Source organism: Papio anubis, chromosome X (genome assembly GCF_008728515.1).
Source record: "Papio anubis isolate 15944 chromosome X, Panubis1.0, whole genome shotgun sequence".
In the NCBI taxonomy this organism is placed as follows: domain Eukaryota; kingdom Metazoa; phylum Chordata; class Mammalia; order Primates; family Cercopithecidae; genus Papio; species Papio anubis.
In genome coordinates, this window is record NC_044996.1 from 138,763,409 (window position 1) to 138,784,008 (window position 20,600).

General features: G+C 41.0%; 1 protein-coding gene across 3 annotated transcripts in view; it reads right to left on the reverse strand.

Moving 5' to 3' along the window:
• STS (steroid sulfatase) overlaps positions 1–20,600 on the reverse strand; it is a 211,852-nt gene that overhangs the window by 153,372 nt on the left and 37,880 nt on the right. For all 3 annotated transcript variants that reach the window (XM_009197146.4, XM_009197147.4, XM_009197148.4), the window contains exon 2: positions 15,110–15,238. In XM_009197146.4, the coding sequence (XP_009195410.2) occupies positions 15,110–15,141 (32 nt within the window). In that variant the 5' untranslated portion in view covers positions 15,142–15,238. The remainder of the gene's footprint in view (positions 1–15,109; positions 15,239–20,600) is intronic.

A 20,600-nucleotide genomic window follows, 5' to 3' on the forward strand; every position in this document is an offset into this window, starting at 1 on the left:
CTTTGGCCTTTACCCTGAGTGGGTACCCTGTACCCACTCAGGCCTTTACCTGAGTGGTACAAGACAATCATGCAATGACTGTGAAATCCAGAGGAAAAATGATTTCCACCAAGAGTGGTGGCTCACACCTGTAATCCCAGCATGTTGTGAGGCTGAGGCAGGAAGACTGCTTGAGCCTGGGAGCTTTAGACCAGACTGGGCAATATAGAGAGACCTTGTCTGTACAATTTGTTTTTTAATTAGCCAGGTATGGTGGTGGTGTGTGAGGGGACCACTTGAGCCCAGGAGGAAGAGATTGCTATGATCAGGTCACTGCACTCCAGCCTGGAGTGCCTTGCTCTTGCAACAGAGCAAGAACCTGTCTTAAAAAAAAAAAAAGGGAAAGAAAAAAAAGAAAAAGAAAACCAAATAATTTCCAACCTAGAGTTTTACACCAGCCAACCCCTCCAGACACAGTTGCATTGGCCCCTGAATAAAGTCAGTGAATACACTGAGTGCCCACTATTTGCTCCTCAAGCTGAAGGTCTCTGCTCCCAAGCAAGCTACTAGTCAGTATGGGGAGGAAGCCTTCATGCCCAGTTGATGTCCTTTTCTATGGTTGCACTCTCACATGCAAGATCCCCAAAGAACCACAGCACAGAGTTGTCACTTTTAGCTTGGGGGGAACAACAAAAAATGATGAATAATAATTGCAATGATTAAATTCCCATTCTTTCTCTTCCTCACTATGAAATCAGGATGTTGGTGTGTAGGCAGGGAAAGCCCCCTCTTCTTTCAAAGTAAACTGGAAGGAGAAACACCTGCTAAGAGCTTTCCTGTGCTAGCATGGATGATCGTGCAATTGCCCAAGGGGTTTATTTTACTAACAGAGAGCCCCAAATCTTTTTTTATATATACTTTAAGTTCTAGGGTACATGTGCATAACGTGCAGGTTTGTTACATATGTATACTTGTGCCATGTTGGTGTGCTGCACCCATCAACTCGTCAGCACCCATCAACTCGTCATTTACATCAGGTATAACGAGAGCCCCAAATCTTATATTTCTTCTTCCCTTGTCCATGGAGTCTGGGTACCACACATGCCCAAGCCCACCAGTGTGTCTACAACAGGCAACTGAAGCTCTGCTACTGAGCAGTGCCTGGCCTAGGGCCATGTGGGGCCACAAAACAGCTCAGCAAAACAATCACGATTATCCATGGTCTCAGAGTGCAGAAGGGTATCATAAGTAACTGATTAGGGAGCAAGAGAGGGAGGGAAGGAAGGAGGGAGGAGGGAAAGAAGGAAGGCAAAAAGGGACGCAAGCAGAGAAGAAGGAAGGAAGGAGGTGAGGAGGGAAGAAGGTAAGGAAAGAAAGGAGGAAGGCAGGGAGAGAAGAAGTTAGGAGGAAGGAGGGAGAAAGGACAGATGGAGAGAGGGAGGAAAGGAAGAAAGAAGGGAAGGAGGGAAGGAAGGAAAAATGAAGGAATGAAAGAAGGAAGGAGAGAGAGAAAAGGTGAGGGGGGAAAAGGAAGGAGGAAGGCAGGAGGGAGAAAAAAGGAAGAGAGGGAGGGAAGAAGGAAGGGAAGGAAGAAAGAAGAAAGATGGAGAGAAAGGAGGAAAGGAAGGAAAGGAAGGGAAGTAAGGGAGGAAGAAAGGGAGGAGGGAGGAAGGAAGGAAAGGAGGGAGGGAGGGAGGAAGGAAGGAAAGAAGGGAGGGAGGGAGGGCGGGAAGGAGGGAGGGAGGGAGGAAGGAAGGAAGGAAGGAAAAAAGGGGAATCAACAGAGAAAATAATCAACATCCTATTATTTTTTAAAATGGCAAAAGACAAATGATGAATGAGAAAACAATTATAAATTAATACAATTATGGAAAATGTTCAACCTCACCAGGAAATCAAAGAAAATTAAAGTTTAAACACAAGGAAAATGCTGTTTTTAACCCACTGATTTGGCAAATATTACGGCATGCCAACAGTTGGGTTAGAAAACTAAGAAGTAGGAGACTTGATGAAAAAATAAATTACACACTAAAATATTCTCAATTTTTGAAGAATATTTTGTCATATATAAAACCTCATGGTATAATTTTAGGGTGTAAAAGGCAGAATCGAACATGATATAAAGGCAACATCATCATAAATGTAAAAAAACAATGTGTCCAGGTGCAGTGGCTCATGCCTGTAATCCGAGCACTCTGGGAGGTCAAGTGTAGGAGGATCACTTGAGGACAGAAGTTTGAGAGCAGCCTGCGCAAGATGGCAAGACCTCATCTCTACAAAAAATTTAAGAATTATCTGGGCGTGGTAGAACACACCTGTAGTCCCAACTACTTGGGAGGCTGAGACAGGAAAATTGCTTGAACCCAGAAGTTTGAGGCTACAGTGAGCTATTACTGTGCCACCGTATTCCACCCTGGGCAACAGAGCAGGACCCTGTCTCTCTCCCCCCCCCCTCTCTCTCTCTCTCTCTCTCTCTCTCTCTCTCTATATATATATATATATATATATATATATATATTTGCATATGGATATGGATATGTTTGTTTCATGTGCATATGTTTGTATAGAAAGGCATACACATAACTGGAAAGAATGACGATATCACTTTATTTGGGATTAGTTTGCAGGGAGCAGAGCTACCAGTGGTTTTATATGATTCTTTATAAATTCTTGTATATATAAAATGTTCTACTTACTTTTATAAACAGAAAAAAACAGTTTACAAAGTACAATTTAATCATATTGTATTCCTACTGACGGAGAAAGTGTCATAGTTAAATTTATAATGCTTCTCAAATATGATAATTTGTACTAATGGGAATAAAAAGAAAATGAACTTGGGCTTACAGTTGGCCTGAAGAAACCCTAATTTAGAGAACTTCAGTTTAATGAGCTCTGATCCCTGTGCAGCTGTCCCTTGTCATATAATCAGAAAAAATTAACAAGGTTCCTTTTTTTAGAGAAATTTGTTTAGTCCCTATTTTTTAAGCACATGGTGTCTAATAAATACTTGTTGTAGAGAAATGAACTAACACAGATTTCTAATCTTTAGAGTTTTTTGCCCCATGGAAGAATGTTCTAAGTATAGTAATTCTCAGCCTGAGGCCAAAGGCCTAAGAACTTGTGGCGTGGGTAGCATAGATCCTGGAGTCCAAGAGTGGAAGAGCCTGGAGCTCTAATATTCTAGGGCTAGAGATGAAGAGTGTCTCAGCTCGAAGAGAGAGAAAGAGAGGGACAGGGAGAAACAGAGACAGAGGCAAGGAGGGAGACAAAACCGGGGAAAGAAAGAGAGAGACGAAGAGAGGGAGAGAGACGCAGAGAGACAGGGACATGGATAGAGAGTGAGAGACAGAGATAGACACAGACAGACACACAGAGATAGAGATACACAGGGAGAGAGATGGAGAGAGAAAGAGAGAGAGGTAACTTTTTTCTCTGCTTTGTGTCCTATCTTGGCCCCCAGCTGATTGGATGGTGCCAGTCCACATTGATGGTGGATCTTCCCCACTTAGTCCACCAACTCCCATGCCAATGCCTTCTGGAAACACCCTCACAGACACACCCAGAAGTAATGAACACGTTACCAGTTCTCTAAGTATCCCTTAATCCAGTCAAGTTGACACCTAAAATCAACCATCACAAATCCACCCATCATCAACTTCGCACCCATAAGCATCTCCTTAAACCATACTTAATTTCCAAATGAAGATAAGAAAGTTACAACAGTTCCACCTAACATGATGTAACCATTCTGCACACAGCTGAAAATGCAGTAATCCCCTTCCTGGGAAGAGGAGATCAAGCCCTTGGGTGATACTGACTCTTCTCCTGATATCCCATCACTTAAATACCATGAGGTAAAATTAATAATACTTAAATACTGATAGAGAGGTAGTCAATAGAGTGGTTTATATATTATATGCACTTTTGTGGTTTCCATGTTGAGAATGTTCTCAAAGAAACATGTTTGTGGTCAAAATTTCTAAGTCAATATCTAAGTCAATAACAAAGATACTCCAAGAACGCTCTCAACAGGAAAACACAAACCATCATATCATATACTGATATAAAGTCAATATACCTTATGTTACATAATAAAGGAGTAAGAGAGGAATGAAAACAAAGATATTTGCTAAATACATGTATTTATGTTTTATCTTGATACTAAATATATTTATATATATACACAGATGTATTCTTAACAAAATAGGGAGAAAATACTTGTGACAATGACAGCCCTCATTTCTGTAGCTGGCCACACCAGTCTCCTCTGGAAACACCCTCACAGACACATCCAAAAGTAACGCTTCAGCAGCTCTCTAGGTCTTCCTTAATCCAGTCAAGCTGACACCTAAAATTAACCATTACGAGCATCGTGGATTAGAAAACAGAACAGGTGGCCATGTTGTCAGGGGTCTATCCTAGCAACAAACATAGACAAGTCCTTCTTCTGAGGAGGGCTGAGGTCTGGACTCTCTAAAGGCTTCTCTGTTCTTATATCCCTGAAACTCAAATAGCTGGAAGTCTCTAGATCAGTGATCACAAACAAATGCATGAAACCTCTGGCGCAGTTCCCTAAAGCAGAGCGGATCTCCCACATCTACACAAACCATGAAGCAGTAACAACTTGTGAGTGGATTACTGTCGAGAAGAACGCCTTTGAAAAGCAAAAAGGATGTGATGAAAGAACATCCCTCCCACAGCACAAGCAGAAAGGAGACAGGATGGAAATGAAATCTCATTCAGTAGGTGGAGGGCCCGCTGACCCTTCTCTATAATAATAATGGCTCTAATACTGATTCATAAAGCCACAACTCTGGCCAAAAAAATAAATAAGTTAAGTATGTGTGTGAGAAAAGAGAGGCTATAAAAACACAAAATTGGTTTGGGTTTTTATGTTGAGAGAGCATCCTTGAAGGAGTGATCTTTGTTGTTGATTCAGAAAATTTAACCACAAACATGTCCCTTTGAGAACATTCTCAACATGGAAACCATAAAAGTACAGAAATGGAAACTGCTATCTATCTATCTATCCATCCATCCATTTATCTGGCATCAATCTATATATCAACCTAGATATGTATATATCTATATATCCATCTATTTATCTGTCCATCCATCCACCTATCATCTATCTACATATCTGTCTGCCTATCATCCATCATCTATCTATATAATCTGTCTATCATCCATGCATCCATCTATCTATCCATCCATCTACCTATCCATCCATTCATCATCTATCTGTATAGCTGTCTGTCTGTCTATCTATCATCCATTGATCTATCATTTATCTACATATCTGCCTGTCTGTATATCATCCATCCATCCAGCCAGCCAGCCATCCATTCATCCACCCATCTAGCCAGTTTATGGTTTTATATATGGCTTCATTTAAACAGTGGGTAGCAAAGCAAACTGCATGTGGCAAGACAGCTCTTGTCATATGTGCTGAGGGTCATGTGTGGCTTGCAGGTGAACGGGGAAACGGGGCAAAGTGGTTGAAATATGAGAGTTTGAGAAGGGCTAAGCTTTGGAGAAATGTGTCAGATGAGACTACAAAATTTGCTTGGACTGCCGTTCTTGGTGTGAATCCACAGAATCCCCCACTAACAAACTCAGAGCTAAGGAAATATGTTCACTGTGGCACTGGGGCATCTGTTTTTGTCCTTGGCATCTCCTTCCCGTCACTGAATACACAAACGAAAAATCATCTCCCCTCCTCCCTTTCTGTATCATCCATCTTTTTCATGCTTGGTCCAAGAAACATCCAAAGACAGCAAGAGAGCTCATTTTATTGTTTTTAGCATTTGCTTGGCCCCATTTCACTAGTTCTACCTCTCAAAATGAGAACACGAGGTTATCAATTACATGTTGGAGGCAGAGAAAGCTGAAGCATGTTTTTCCATCAGAGATGTCGTAATATGATTTGAAATTTGAGAGTCTAGAGTTACTATATGGGATTTCAAAATTTCTGACATGTATGACAAAAATTTTTCTTAAAGAAATTACATCATAGTTATTGAATCTTCCCACATGCGATGAAAGAAAATATCAAAAATATTACTTATAACAAATTTGGGGAGTTAGCAGTAAAAAACAAAAAACATTACTTAAATAATATTTTTCAAAGGAGTAAGAAGAAAACTAGGAATTAAAGACTAAACTGATTCTAGATATTCTCATACAAGAGGACCTAGGATAATATTTGAAATAAAGTACACAACAGTATTATTTAAAAAAAAAAAAGTTCACAAAGTTTTCTAATACTTCAAACGTGTGGTTTGCAGATAGGAAATCAAAATGAGTTTGAGTTATCATTATTAGGTTCAGTGTTATTAAATGTGCTTCACACACTTATCTTTTACATTTGTATGGTGATGTCTCCAAAGCTAAGGATTTTATTAGGTAATTTTTTTTTTTTTTCCTAGCAAAGAAAAATGTCCTTAAAGACAAATTTATGGAAGAGTCGAAGTTTGGATCTCAGAATAACTGGTTTGGGCCTTATTTTAAAAAGCAAAGAACATAAGCAAGGAAATGACATTTGATTCATTATTGACATTTGATTCATTATTGTAAATGTATATTACATTGGCTGTGTACTTAATCAATCCCCACTCTGAATACTGGAATCTTGAAATAAAGTTGACAGATGACTAATATCAACTGGCTCTCCATTCATCAGGTGTGAAATATTACACAAACATACAGCAAAGCCCCTCAGTCCCTGGAAAGAAACTGCAAAATCCCTAAGGACTCCCAAAAACTAAAACAGTCATAAATATTTAGAAGTCTAAGCAAGAACCTAAGTTTTATGTTAAGAGAAGGGGAAACTGTGAAAACACTATTTATTATCATAAACGGTAAATTTCTACTATGCCATAACATTCGGAGTTGATTTTAATAAAACAGAGATAGAAAGTAGGATCGATTAACACAAGTATTATACTAACCATTCTTTGTCAACTGATTATTATTGTAAAATTAGAAGGCTGTGCTCCTAAATTATAAAATCAATCTAATTTTGGACACTTCATTACTCTCTTCCAACATCGTACATTGAAACATGATGAGAAGTTGTAGTATAGATAGATCACTTCCTGATTGACTTCAAATATAATACTGTATTTGAAAACTGTATTGCAGGCTCGCTCCTAAAATAGAGAATTTCCACAGAACTTTCTATAGAACTCACTCCTAAAATGGAGGATTTAATATGAATTTTATATAGAAAAAATTATTTTCATAAGCAAGCTATCTCACATGCAGTATAAACTAAGGAACTGCTATACTTATTAAGTGATTGTCAGTAAGGCAGCTGAAGCAGACAGGAAAATATGGCAGGAAATTCATGGACCTTAATTTAAAACTCTATAAAGAAAAAGAAAAAAAACTTGCTGCCAGGCAGCAGACGTTTTTGCTTCCTCTGGAATCTTGGGTAGATTAACTGGAGAAAATCTTTTAACAGGTATTAGGCTTTACCCTATTTGAGGATATAAACTCAATAGAACAAGGCTAAAGTTTGTGAAACCCCAGACAGGGTTAAAGATCTGAAACTGCCTTTGCAAAAACAGTGAGAAAATTACGACAGTGAAAGAGATGTGATCTAACCAATTCCTTCTTGCCTTTAACCTGCAGACTGCTCTGGTTCATTCCTGAACACAGACTGAGCTAACTATAGGAGGAATTTACAGTGTTAACGTGGAAACAAAAATGGTAACAGCCTTTTCCGGAAACAAATCCCATTATTGCCTGGGGACCACACCACCTCTGTAGGACAACACATTTGCCACAGGTTTAGAAAGTATGGCTCAGAAGTCCTGCAGTCAGAGGCTACAAGACTCTCAACCTCCCCAGATGGTCCTAGGGATACGGTCACTATTGGAATGCCTAAGATTGGAGTTCAAGATGTTTTTTAGACCCTGTGATCTGATGCACCAGCTGGTGCCATGCAGATCAGGAATCTGCCTCAACCAGTTTTATAATCTAACCCAGGCACAGAAGACAGCAAGAAGAATCCACTTTGGGCCCCTATTATTTCATCTCCAACCCGACCAATCAGCATTCCCCACTTCCTAACTCCCTATCTGCCTTAAAAAAAAACTCTGTCTCTAAATGTAGAGAGAGTGTGATTTGAGTAATAAAACTCTGGTCTTCCATTTAACTGGCTCTGTGTGCATTCAATTCTTTCTCTATTTCTGTCTGGATAAACAAGCTCTACCTGTGCAAGGAGAATCCATTGGGGGGTTACAGATCATTTTTTATATTGGTGTCAGTTATTGGCTAAATCATATCAGAAAGTTGTTTTTTGCCTATATGACTGAAATCCAAATGTATATAATTTTTATCAGTATTGTATTAATATGGCATTGAAACCATTTTTTTTCATCCATGTATTCAGCAGTTATTTACTAAACATCTACTGAGGCACGCTGTGCATTGTAGGGATACAATAGTGTTAGAGGGGTTTGAACCAGAGCGACTCCATCTTGAGTGAGGGCTAGGAAAATGAGGCTGGAACTTGCTGGGCTGCACTCCCAGAAAGTTAGGTGTTCCTAGCCTCTAGATGCTTATGGTTAAAGGAACAGATTAATAATGTTTAGTAAACAGACCCAGAATTGGGAGTGGCCTAATACCCTGATATCTTGAGAACAGAGGCATTCCTAATTTTGCTTTAAATGTAATAATATCGATTCTTGTAAAATATAGCAATTAAGAAAATTAATCCTTTATCACAAACCCCTGTAGCAGAGCACATCACCCCATGATCTTTTTTTATCCTATATATAAATAAGTACTGTACCTAGAGTGAACACGTTCTCCTCTTACCTTAGGGAACGCCCTACTCTGTCTATGGAATAGCTGTACTTTCACCACTTTACTTTCTTAACAAATTCTGTACTGTGGACTCACCCTGAATTCTTTCTTGCACAAGATCCAGGAACCCTGTGTTGGGGTCTGGCTCGGGACCCCTTTCCTGTAACAGTAGGATGCACTGCATGGTCTTGCCTTCATAGAGCTTTGCAATGTATTTGCAAAGTCAGATCTTATTCAAATAATCTATATTGGACAAATAATCACACAAGAAATAGTATGAAACTGCAAATGCAACAAGAGTGCCTGGAGCATGGAGTGGGCATTACTTAGCCAAAGAGAGGAAGGAAGCCTACTGGAAGGAGGAGTTGGCTAGGGAGGTGGCCCTGAGGGGAAGACAGCCTGGGTAGTAGGACAGGTTTTAAGACAAGTTGCCTGATGGGGAAAAAGAAAGCCAGGGGGAGGCAGATGCAGGGAGGACCTGAGAGTAGGAAGAAAGGTAGGAGGCAGACAACGGAGACCCACCCAGGCCTGGTTCTGAAATTCCACCTTCCTTCCAATGGGAAGCCATCAAAGCATTCCAATAGGGCCAGTGGCAGGGTTAGGTCTGGGTTTTGAGAAGGTGTCTCTGACTGCTGGTGGTGAGGGAGACCTTGATGGATGCAGGCAGATTACCAGGAGGCCAGAGTGTTGCACACCTAAGAGATGAAGATGACTCAGCCCAAGGTGTCCAAAATACAGATAGAGACACAGGTACACGTGAAGAGACAGCTAAGAAACAAATGAAAGATGGCTCAGATTGTTTGCATTAAAGATCTTTGAGTCTAAAAATAATTTCTTCCACTAAAATCCGTGCATCTCTTTGTTGTGGTGGTCACTGGTAGTTGTAGTGCTGGTGGTGTGGATCCCATGGCTAGACAGTGTAGAAGACAGTGGAGAGAGAGGTGTATACATACATATGCATATATCACTTTTTTTTTTACATCAGTACACTAAAAAAGGACAAGAATACATCACCCCACAATATGCCTCTTTGGCATAAGAATTATTTTGAGTAATTGCAGACACAGGAGAAGCTCTTAAAACAGAGTAGAAGTTACTGTTTTCTAAGAGAGATTTACATCTGTAAAAGAAATCTGCATTTGTAAGGGTTTCTCCTTCAGGGTAGTGGAAGAGAAGGAAGGCTGAATCACTAAAAACTCTTAAGGTTGGAGAAGGCACCAACTGAAATCTGCATAGCCAACCTTACCCTGGTTTACCATACCTTTCCTGGTTACTTCTCCATAACTGTCCCTTCCCACACCTTTCTCTCTTTCACTTCTTTGAGATTTCCTCAATATTCCTTGGATATTGCCCAGATATACAGGAGGTATCCATGTTAACAAACTTCTATTTGTTTTCTCTTGTTTATCTGCGTTTTGTTACAAGGGTCTGTCCTAGATAAGAATTCAGAAAGGGTAGAGGAAAAATTATTTTTTCCTTCGCTATGCAATAATTAAGCTAAAGAAATCATGCCTAAGATACAGGAGAGGTTATCCACAGACCTTATCTAGTCTTTAGGTAAACAGCTTAATATCTTTCAGCTTCAGTGTTGCGTTCTGTTATAAAACAGAACAGGTAGAGAAAGCAGTGGTTGTCATTGTTTTTAGTAACAGGAACTTCTGTCCATAAGAATGTCTAATAGAGATGAAAATCAGTGTTGTTCTTACAGAAGTGAGTGGAATTAAATCTCTGACAATTCCCCCCAGGGCTGAAGAAGCTCCCAGGAGCAGCCTGAGGAACCCTGAGGGTTCCAACAGGAGCAGTTTGCCAAGCACTGCACATAAAGTCAAGCATTCTAAGTGCTTTCACTAGAATGGATGTAAAGATAGCAAATTAAGTGTTTGGCTGGAGTGTTTGTAAGATGTCTTCTTATAAATGCAATGTTTTCTTCCTTAGGCACTTCTACACACTATGTTTTAAAACATATAACAAAGTTATTCTCAATTCTGAAGCCAGAGTGTACTTGCCGAGAAAAAGCAAGACAGGCTTTGTTGCTCTTGCACTAATTCACAGGTCCACAGAGCCACAGCACCTGTGTTAATCCTGATTCTGCAAACCATGCAGAGACAAACACAGAATGGGAAGTGTGAAATCCACTGCTATGTCTATAAACCCTGAGACAACTCTGGAGATTGTATTCAGCAGTGATTATGCTGTCATGTGTACCCTGTCTTGGGTAAAAGTAGAAGTTGAGCAGTTTGGAGGGTGGCACAGGTATTACCAAAGACAAGTTCTAAATGCACTTCTTGACAAAAATCTCCCACGTGCTGAATACTACATAAAGAAGCAACATGGAAAAGAAACATTGCGGTTTCCATACTTATTTTATAAATATAGTCATGTACTACATAATGATGTTTTGGGTAACGATGAATCATATATACAATGGTAGTCCTATAAGATTATAATGGTAGTCCTATAAGATTATAATTCCATATTTTTACGGTACCTTCTATGTTTAGATACACAAATAATTACCATTGTGTTACAACTGCCTGCAGTATTCAGTACGGTCGGTCACATGCTGCCCAGGTTTTTAGCGTAGGAGCAATAGGCCACGCCATACAGCCTGCGTGTATAGTAGGTTTGTGTGAGTACACTCTATTATGTTCACGCAGTGACACAATCACCCATCAGTGCATTTCTCAGAACGTATCCCCGTCATCCAGGGATGTGTGACTGCATCACGTAACAAAGCAACAGGAATTTGAAAATGCCTTTGCAAAAACTGTAACAGTGAGAGAAATCTAACATAACTGGTTCCATCTTGCTTGTAATGTTGCAAGCTAACTTCCCTTGCTCATTTCTGGGTAGGCCAAACCAACTATGGGAGGATTTTAGTTTACAGTTTAACATTAAAGCAAGGATGACAACAGTCCCTTCCCAAAACTACCCCTCCTTGTTTGGGAACCAAAACCACCTTTGTAAAACCACTGAATGGTCCCAAGGTTACACTTGTGGGAGAGACCTGCATTCTGCTAAGACCTACACATAGTTGCATGATAACTCGTCATTGCTTCCTAACCTGCTTACTGCTCAGGAGTCATGGAGCTGGTGGTCACAAGATGTGTAACTTCCCTAATTGCCCCTATAGACAACATCACTATTGTAAAACCTAAGCCTGGTATGTAAAATATTTTTCAGATTTTGCATTCTGGTGGAACAAGTGATGTCACCCGGACCAGTGACCCCCATGCAGGAACCGACTTGGCGCACAAAGACAGTTTTGATACCTCTGTGATTTCTTCACGGATGGTACCAATCAGCCTTTCCCATTCTCTAGCCTCTTGCCTGACAAACTGTCCTGAAAAATTCCAGCCTCCATACAAGGTCAGGGTTTGAGACCAGCCTGGCCAATATGGTGAAACCCCATCTCTACTAAAAATACAAAAATTAGCCGGGCATGGTAGCGCTTGCCTGTAATCCCAGTTACTCAGGAGGCTGAGGCAGAAGAATTGCTTGAACCCAGAAGGCGGAGGTTGCAGTGAGCCGAGATCACTCCACTGCACTCCAGACTGGGCGACGGAGTGAGAGTTTGTCTCAAAAAGAAAAAAAAAAAATTATGTTTTCCTATTACTAAACCTTTTCCTTGGAGGGGAACAAATCAGGAAAACTACAGACAATGTAAGTGTTTTCCTGACAATCTCCAAAGTCTTTATCCATTTAGGGGAGGGAGAGAGTTTAATACTCTGTATGTAAGAACCCTGAATTCTGAATTGTGAGGCACATTAAAATACCTCTATGAGGATGGCTTTATGCTAGTAAGATAGAATGGACACTGTTATTAGATATTTAGAACAAATATTTTAACCCCCACTGCAACACTCCCACTTTATCTCAGAACATTAAGAAAGGACAATGAATGCTGTATTAGTTTATCATGAATTAATCATGAACCCTTTCAGTTGCATAGTTTTAATTAGCTACTGCATCTGTCATTTTTTTTCAGAGCCCTTCTAGCTGGGTCTAGAGAATGTCAATCTCTCCTGTAGACTAAAATGACCAAAAAGAAAAAAAGGTACTTAAAGTATTTCCCGGCAAAATGTACAGTTTCCAGAGGAATTAAAAAAAAAAATAAAACCCTACTTAGCCAGTGCTAAAGACTTTGAAAGCAAGGTCAGAAATTCATGCCAGCCCATGTATTATCAATGACTTTAGAAAATAAATTATTCTTTAAAACGCCCAAAAAGTTTGTTTCTGAAACAGAAAAAAGGAACACTCAATCCTTTTAAAGAACAAATTACAGAAATCATAATGGAAAATGAATCTGTTAAGCTGCTCAGTGTTAGGAATGAATGTAAGCTGAGGCTTTAAGCCTCCACGGATGTTGCTTTCAGACAGAGAATCCTCTGTTATGGGGTTTAAATTTAATAGAAAGAAAAATCCTAAAAGGTCATTGTCCTTTTGTTCTCTTTAATTCTTATTCTGACTCATATCCCTCAAAGTAAAAGACCATTGACTATTCTAGGAAGAAAGAGAAGATTAAGTTAAATCCTCTTGTTGCGGTGAGCAGGGTCTGTCGCCCTCAGCACGACACTTCAGATTTGTGAGGAACTGTGGGTGCACTGTGGGATGGTTAGCGGCACGCCTGGCCTCCACCCACTACATGCGCCCCACTCCAAAATTCTCACGACCAAAAATGTCTCCAGACTTTACCAAATTCTCCCTGAAGGGCAAAGTCTACCTGACACATAACTACTACCATCCCTAACCCCTGAAGCTGCCTGTTGAAAATCGTTAAATCACCCTGCAAGCCCGCTTTCAGCTCCCATTGCCCTGGCTGGCAGGATTATCCAGGTTTTCACCACATTTTCCCAAAACAGGGGCCGTCTCTTACCTTTTATAAGCACCCTATGAAACTGCCACTTATCCCCCGTACCTCCTTTTTTTTTTTCTTTTTGAGACGGAGTGTTGCTCCATAGCCCAGGCTGGAGTGCAGTGGCGCGATCTCAGCTCACTGCAACCCCGGCCTCCTGGGTTCAAGGGATTCTCCTGCCTCAGCCTCCCGAGTAGCTGGGACTACAGATGCATGGCACGACGCTGGGCTAATTTTTGTATTTTTAGTAGAAACGGGGTTTCACCATGTTGGCCAGACTGGTCCCAAACTCCTGACCTCAGGTGATCTGCCCGCCTCAGCCTACAAAAGTGCTGAGATTACAGGCCTAAGCCACCAGGCCCAGCGTCTTTAAGTCACTTTTTACAAAGGAGGAAACTAAGGCATGCAGAGGTGAAACATTCTCCTGGGAACACACTGCCAGCTTGGGATGGGATGGAATCCCCAGCCCCAGGGTCTCTGTGTTTGGGAGTCTTTTCACACTGATTTGAGCCAAATAACTCCTCCGAAAGCATCTTTCTGCCCACTTCTTTGAGCCAGCTGCTGTCGGGAACCATGAATGCTCTGAATGGCCAAATATTGTGCCCCCTGGTGTTCTGATAGCATAGTGCCATAGTGGCGCAGACATGTCCAAGAACAGTTGTGAAATAACAGGGATTCTTCCCCGCAGAGGCTTTTAAAACTATGTTTCCCTCATCCACCCTAAAGACTTTCACCATGCACACTCACCTCCCACCAGTGAAAAGAGCTCTTCCTGCAGGGAGGGACCATGCTCTGCCCCTCAGGCCTCACCTCCACCAGGGGGAGGAGCTCTTCCTGCAGGGAGGGTCCTGGGTATGCCCTCAACCTTCAGCTCCACCAGGGGAAAAAGAACTTCCTGCAGGGAGAGACCTGGGTATGCCCTCAGCCCTCGCCTCCACCAGGCGGAGGAGCTCTTCCTGAGGGGAGGGACCCCATTCTGTCCCTCAGGTATTGCTGCAGCTGATCAGCTAAGAACAGGTATACTGTGAGCCTTCCCACTGTGCCATGTTTCTGTACCTTTGCTGATTGAACTAGAGCCAACTCAAGGGTCCAGGGGATGCATTAAATAATTTGTAAGCCCCCATCCCTATATTCCTCTAGACTTGCCACGTAACAGGCCACTTGCTTATGCTCATCAGATTATGCACACTGCCCACATTGGCCTAGCACAGTCTTTCTCTATAAAAATATATTTGCCCCACAGATGCCCCCCTTTGACCTTTTGATGGAAAGTTCTTTCTGAATGAAAGATAGCTGCAATAGCACCATGTGCATGTCATCCCTGCAATATCAGAATGCCCCGAACACCATTATGAAGGTCACCGCATACCACTACTTGACTTAGACCACACAGTCCGTGTGAGTCAAACATGTGAGTATCAGGGTGAAGATACAAACACATGCACCTCTCATACTTACGCTATGAACAGCTGAAGATGATCTTGCGCCATTGTCCTCAGGAAGATCTTAACTTACTGAGATGACTGTGTGCAGGTTCAGCAACTGAGGGGCTCTTAGCAGAGTCAAACCAAGGGCATCGGGCTCTTCCTGTGAATTCATTCAAAAGATGAATAATCACACGCTGGGTAATCATATATTGACATAATTAAATGACATGAGCGCTTTTATTTATTTGTTTTTGTTTTGTTTTGTTTTGAGACAGGGTCTCACTTTATTGCCCAGACAGCAGTGTGATCATGGCTAGCCGCAGCCTTGACTTCCCAGGCTAAAGTAATCCTCCCACCTCAGCCTCCCAAGTAGCTGGGACTACAGGTGTACCACCACAGCTGGCTAATTTTTATAGAGATAGGTTTCCACTATGTTGTCCAGGCTGGTCTTAAACTCTTGGGCTAAACAGAACCTCAGCCTGACAGTGTTGGGATTGTAGGTGTGAGCACTGTGCCCAGCCTCATGAGTTCTTTCTTTACTACAGCAGGGGTTCCCAACCCCCAGGCCTCTTAGGAATCACACTGCACAGCAGGAAGTAAATGGCAGGTGAGCCGAGCTTCATCTCTATTTACAGTCATTCTCCATCACTCACGTTACTGTCTGAGCTCCACCTCCTGTCAGATCAGCCAGGGCATTAGATTCTGATAGGAGCACAAAACCTATTGCGAACTGCACATGTGAGGGATCTAGGTTGTGTGTTCCTTAGGAGAATCTAATGCCTGATGATCTGTCACTGTCTCCCATCACCGCCAGATGGGACCATCTAGTTGCAGGAAAACAAGCTCAAGTCTCTCACTGATTCCACATTATGGTGAGCTGTAGAATTACTTCATTATATATTACAATGTAATAATAATAGAAATAAAGTATACAATAAATGTGACACACTTGAATCATCCCAAAACCATCCCCCTCCCTGTCAATGGAAAAATTGTCTTCCACAAAAATGGTCCCTCATGCCAAAAAGGTTGGGGACTGCTGGTCTAAAGGATTTCTCTCCTCACTTTTCTTCTTCCCACTCTCTGCCTAACTCCTACCCATCCTCACGTCTCGGCTTACATCACTGCCGCAAGGAAGCCCTCCATCATTACCCTATATGAAGCAGGCTCCCCCACTGTTGACTATCATAGCACCTCTTTTCCCCCAGATAGCAATTATTACTACTTGCATAATAGATTCATTTATTTCCTGATTTATTCAGGTGACAGCTGTCCTTTCCACAGCTCTAAGGATCAAGAAGGCAGAGACCACATCTCATTTGTTCACCATAGCAAACACTCAATAGCTATTTTCTGAATAGGGCTGGGTTTGCACAAACAATGGCCCACAAGAAAAATCTGTCCTGATACCTGTTTTCATATAAGGCTTACATGCTTAAATGGTTGAAAAAAGGATATTATTTTGGGATATGTGAAAAGTATATAAGACTCAAATTTCAGTGTCTGTAATACAAAGTGTATCAGAACACAGCTGCCTCCACTCCCTTACTGCTTTTGTGCTACAATATGAGTTGAGTAGTTGTGACAGATACTATTTGTACCTCAAAGCTGGAAATATTTATTTACTATCTAACCCTTTGCAGAAACAATTTTTTGACCTCTCATACAAAGTCCTAGAAATGAGTAGAAAATGGTCTCAGAAGAAAGCCAAGAAGATAGCTTTGAACCTATTGAAGACTTTGCCTTTAACTTGTTGACATTTAGACCAAAAATCTAGTATATGCCTTAAACTATTTATTAATGTATAAATCTATTGTTTATGCTTTGAAATATGAAGCATAATCCCACTTGGTAAAAAAAAATTCACAAGAGAACATCACATTAGAGAAAAATTACTATTCCATATAGATTTTTGTAAATGTGGATTTTGCTTTATTGAAGTTAGGCTTCTAGCAACAATTTCTGAGGTTTAATCAAAGTCTCAGAAATGTTATTTTTCCCCCCAGAAATGGCATTTGAAACTGTAATCAATCTTCCAGCATGGCTTTTCATGTTAGATTCTTGTTGAAATGGAATAGTGTGCTGTCAACATTGATCCTTAACCTCCCACTGCAAGAATGACAAAACCACTGGGCAGGGTCTCCCCATCTGCTCATTCACCATGACATCATCAGGCAAGACTAAGATTGCATGGATGTGGGTTTGAACAATTGGGTGTCTCTCCTTGCGAGGTAAGAAAGGTCATTATTTTCCTTTTTTTGTCCCCGCCTTTTATTTACAGAAAATAGATTTTAAGGTATCAGCTTGGAAGCTCTTTGACCCACACTTGATACTCAGTGTTTACCAATCCCCCAGTGAGAAATGAAGACAAAGAACATATCTGAAGGGATTAAGTCACAATGCCTATCACAGTGGTACTGCCATGAAGAGCCTATACTTACTATGAAACAGCACAATGGAAAATTTAAAGGCCCACGTTTCAAGGACATTTTTCAAATTAGTATTAGATGGATTCTCACCCAGGAGTAATTTTACCCCACCAGGAACAGAAGATGATATGTAGAAACAGGTTTGGTTGTTGCAATTTGGGGGATGCTAATGGTATCCAGTAGGCAGAGGGCAGGAATTCTGGTAAATATCTTACAATGCACAAGGCAGCCCCCACCACAAAGAACTATACAGCCCAGTGCTCACCCTCAATCAATAAAGCATGGTCTTCTCCCAAGTGTCAATAGTGCCAAGGTTTAGGAATGCTGTGTTAGATCACTCATCCAATGCTCATTAAAGTGGGTGTGGCCACAAGCACAGGCAAATAGGTTTTAGGAGTGGAGGGAAATGGTACCCAGCTGACTCAAACAATCACACATAGTAACTATGGTGATTCCTCTGTTACTATCACAAGTTATATGAAAATAAGTCTCTTCTGATAAAATACACAATGCCAAACTATAGGCACAGAGCAAGAAGATTGGTTAAGCCTGTTTTATTATGAGGAACCTACATTCCGATTTGTGTGTTCAAAAATAATAAGTATGCATCTTTATCCCCTTGAGTCTCTATTTATCTATAATCCTCATAACTGTCATTTGCTTGGCCATTTTTCTCATTTGCATGTCCCCTCCAAATGAAATTCCAGTTGTACAAGACTGAAAATGATAATGATCTAAGAATGGCAATAGGGTTTGCCATCCGTTGTCCGTAATTCTGAGACACAAAAAGCCCTGAAAACCAAATGATTTTTGTAATGCCCATTTTGTTGTATTGAGCATCAAAACCCAGACTGAATCAACTTGAGGCATCAGTATTTTCTCAGTCTATCAGCTTCTGATGTTCATTAGTATTGTGTTACTTTGTTGTGACTTCAGGTTTAATGGCATGGGTTTAATTTTGACTGTGAAAATGTCAAAAAGAGTTAAAGGCATCCTATGTTCAACAGTGAGAAGAAGAAGAGAATGCATTTGTCCTTAGCCATAGCCCAGGCAGTGTAGTTATTAAAGAAGACTGACTGTAGTATATTTAGGAAGACAGGAAATAAGTGGAAAGGTTAGTTGTTGAAATTTGACTGATTGGTTTGCCATAGGGTAAACCACATTCCAGTGTGTCCAGGACTGATGAGGTCCAGTTTTCAAACAGGAACAGTCTCAGGCAAACTAGGATGAGTCATTTATACTACTTTCTTGTGAAAGCTTCCAGAACATTCCATGTAGAAGTAAACACTGAAAACCAGTGTAAATATTCCAGAGATTGACTGAAGGAATTTACAAGGGTAAATGGTAATCCAGGGTGAAAAAGTATATTTTGAAGAGGAAGATATAGAATATGGTGCCAAGGAATTTGCACAGAGAACGTCCTTGGTGGGTGCTGTGGTAGGAATTTAGATGTCAAGGGAAAACCCAAGTCTTCCTCCCCCAGCTGCTGCTGGTAGTTTTGATGGCTGACACACTTAGCAAAGTCTGTCTCTGGAAATCGGCCTTGGTCAAAGAGAACTGCCTTTTCCAAGGGGACATCATCTCCGTGCCTCAAGGTGGGAAACCTCTGAGGGACCTTCCTGGCTCCAGAGCTCCCTCTGAAATGAGCTGAGGTCTTTGTTGCAACAGCTGTGCTACTCAACTCCTCCCTTGGACTCAATTTCCTTTCCTCACTCCCCTGAAAGTGTTGACCCCAAGAACACACTCCCCATAAAAAATCTCCTGAGCACTTCAGAATCTATTTCCCATGACTTGACCTAAGACGATATCTGATTTTTTAAAAAATAGTTTATTCCTGAAAATATTTATGATGCTGATCAAACAGCCTCATCTTGCTGATCAAATAGCCCACCTTGCTACTAAGCTATAATCCTAGAGAAACTCTAATGTATAGGAGCACTCTTGACATAAGTGACTCCATCTTAGGAGAAGATTCCATCTTGCTTTTCAGAAGGCATCCTCCCAATAGGACCAGATGTTCGCCCAATCAATACAGACTGCACCCAACCAGATGAGATTGTAACCCTTTACTGTCACCCTTCACCAGAGGACTCAGGGGGATAAAAGAGCAGGACTTCACCTGTTCCACATGACCACCTCACTAGACCCCGTGTTGCTGTCACTTGTGGTCACCTCCATGCACCTGCCACTGAACCCTCTGCCCAAATCAAGGCCTCTTCTTTACAAGACGTGGGCGATCATCCAGACCAGCCCAGGACACTCTCCTTGTCCACATCACTCTTCGTGGACTGGTTCATTAACTCCTTTTCCTATCCCCTTTATGTGGATGTTAAATGTTACTTTGTGTGTTGTGGAATGTTTAATCTAGAACATTTGTATACTGATTAAGTATACTTCCATGTTTGGTTTGCAACATTGACTGTTGTAAATTGGCTTGAGCCTGTGTGTCCCTGGCTCTGGCTACCAAGTGAATGGGAAGTACTAAGAAGTAATAAGGAGTACTTAGTACTAAGGAGAATTGGCTCTTGTGGCTTTTATGACTGAATAAACATTTTCACAAGTCCAATCTTGTGGAAAGACACAAATATGTGCAGACCTTGTTGTCCGATCTTGTGCCATTCACATCATCTACCAAAAGCCAACAGGAGGGAGGTCTGTAAGCTAGGATTGACAGTTCTTTGTTGTGTCAACACTCAAAGGCAAACACAAAGTAAAGTTGTGAGCAACTGGAAAAAGCCAACATCCACGATGATGGAAATGTTAACTCAAGTTACCTATTCATCACCATGTAAATAGGAATTTCCTGAGAAACATTTTTTGAGTAATCTAATAACAAGCATACCAGTAGCAGACAATCGGGGCTAACAGAAAAAGTATAAAATAATACAGTTTCTGGAGTGTCCTCCCTCCTTCAGACTTCATTAAAAATGAAATGTTTCAGGTACTGCTCTTTTCCTCAATATGAAATGTATTTAATATAACCTTATGGCCAAGGAATTTTGTATTCCATCAAGAGCAGATGCGCATTTTCTTTAACTCTATGTTTGTCATATACTCATAAGCATGAGAATAACAGTAACTATAATAATGGAA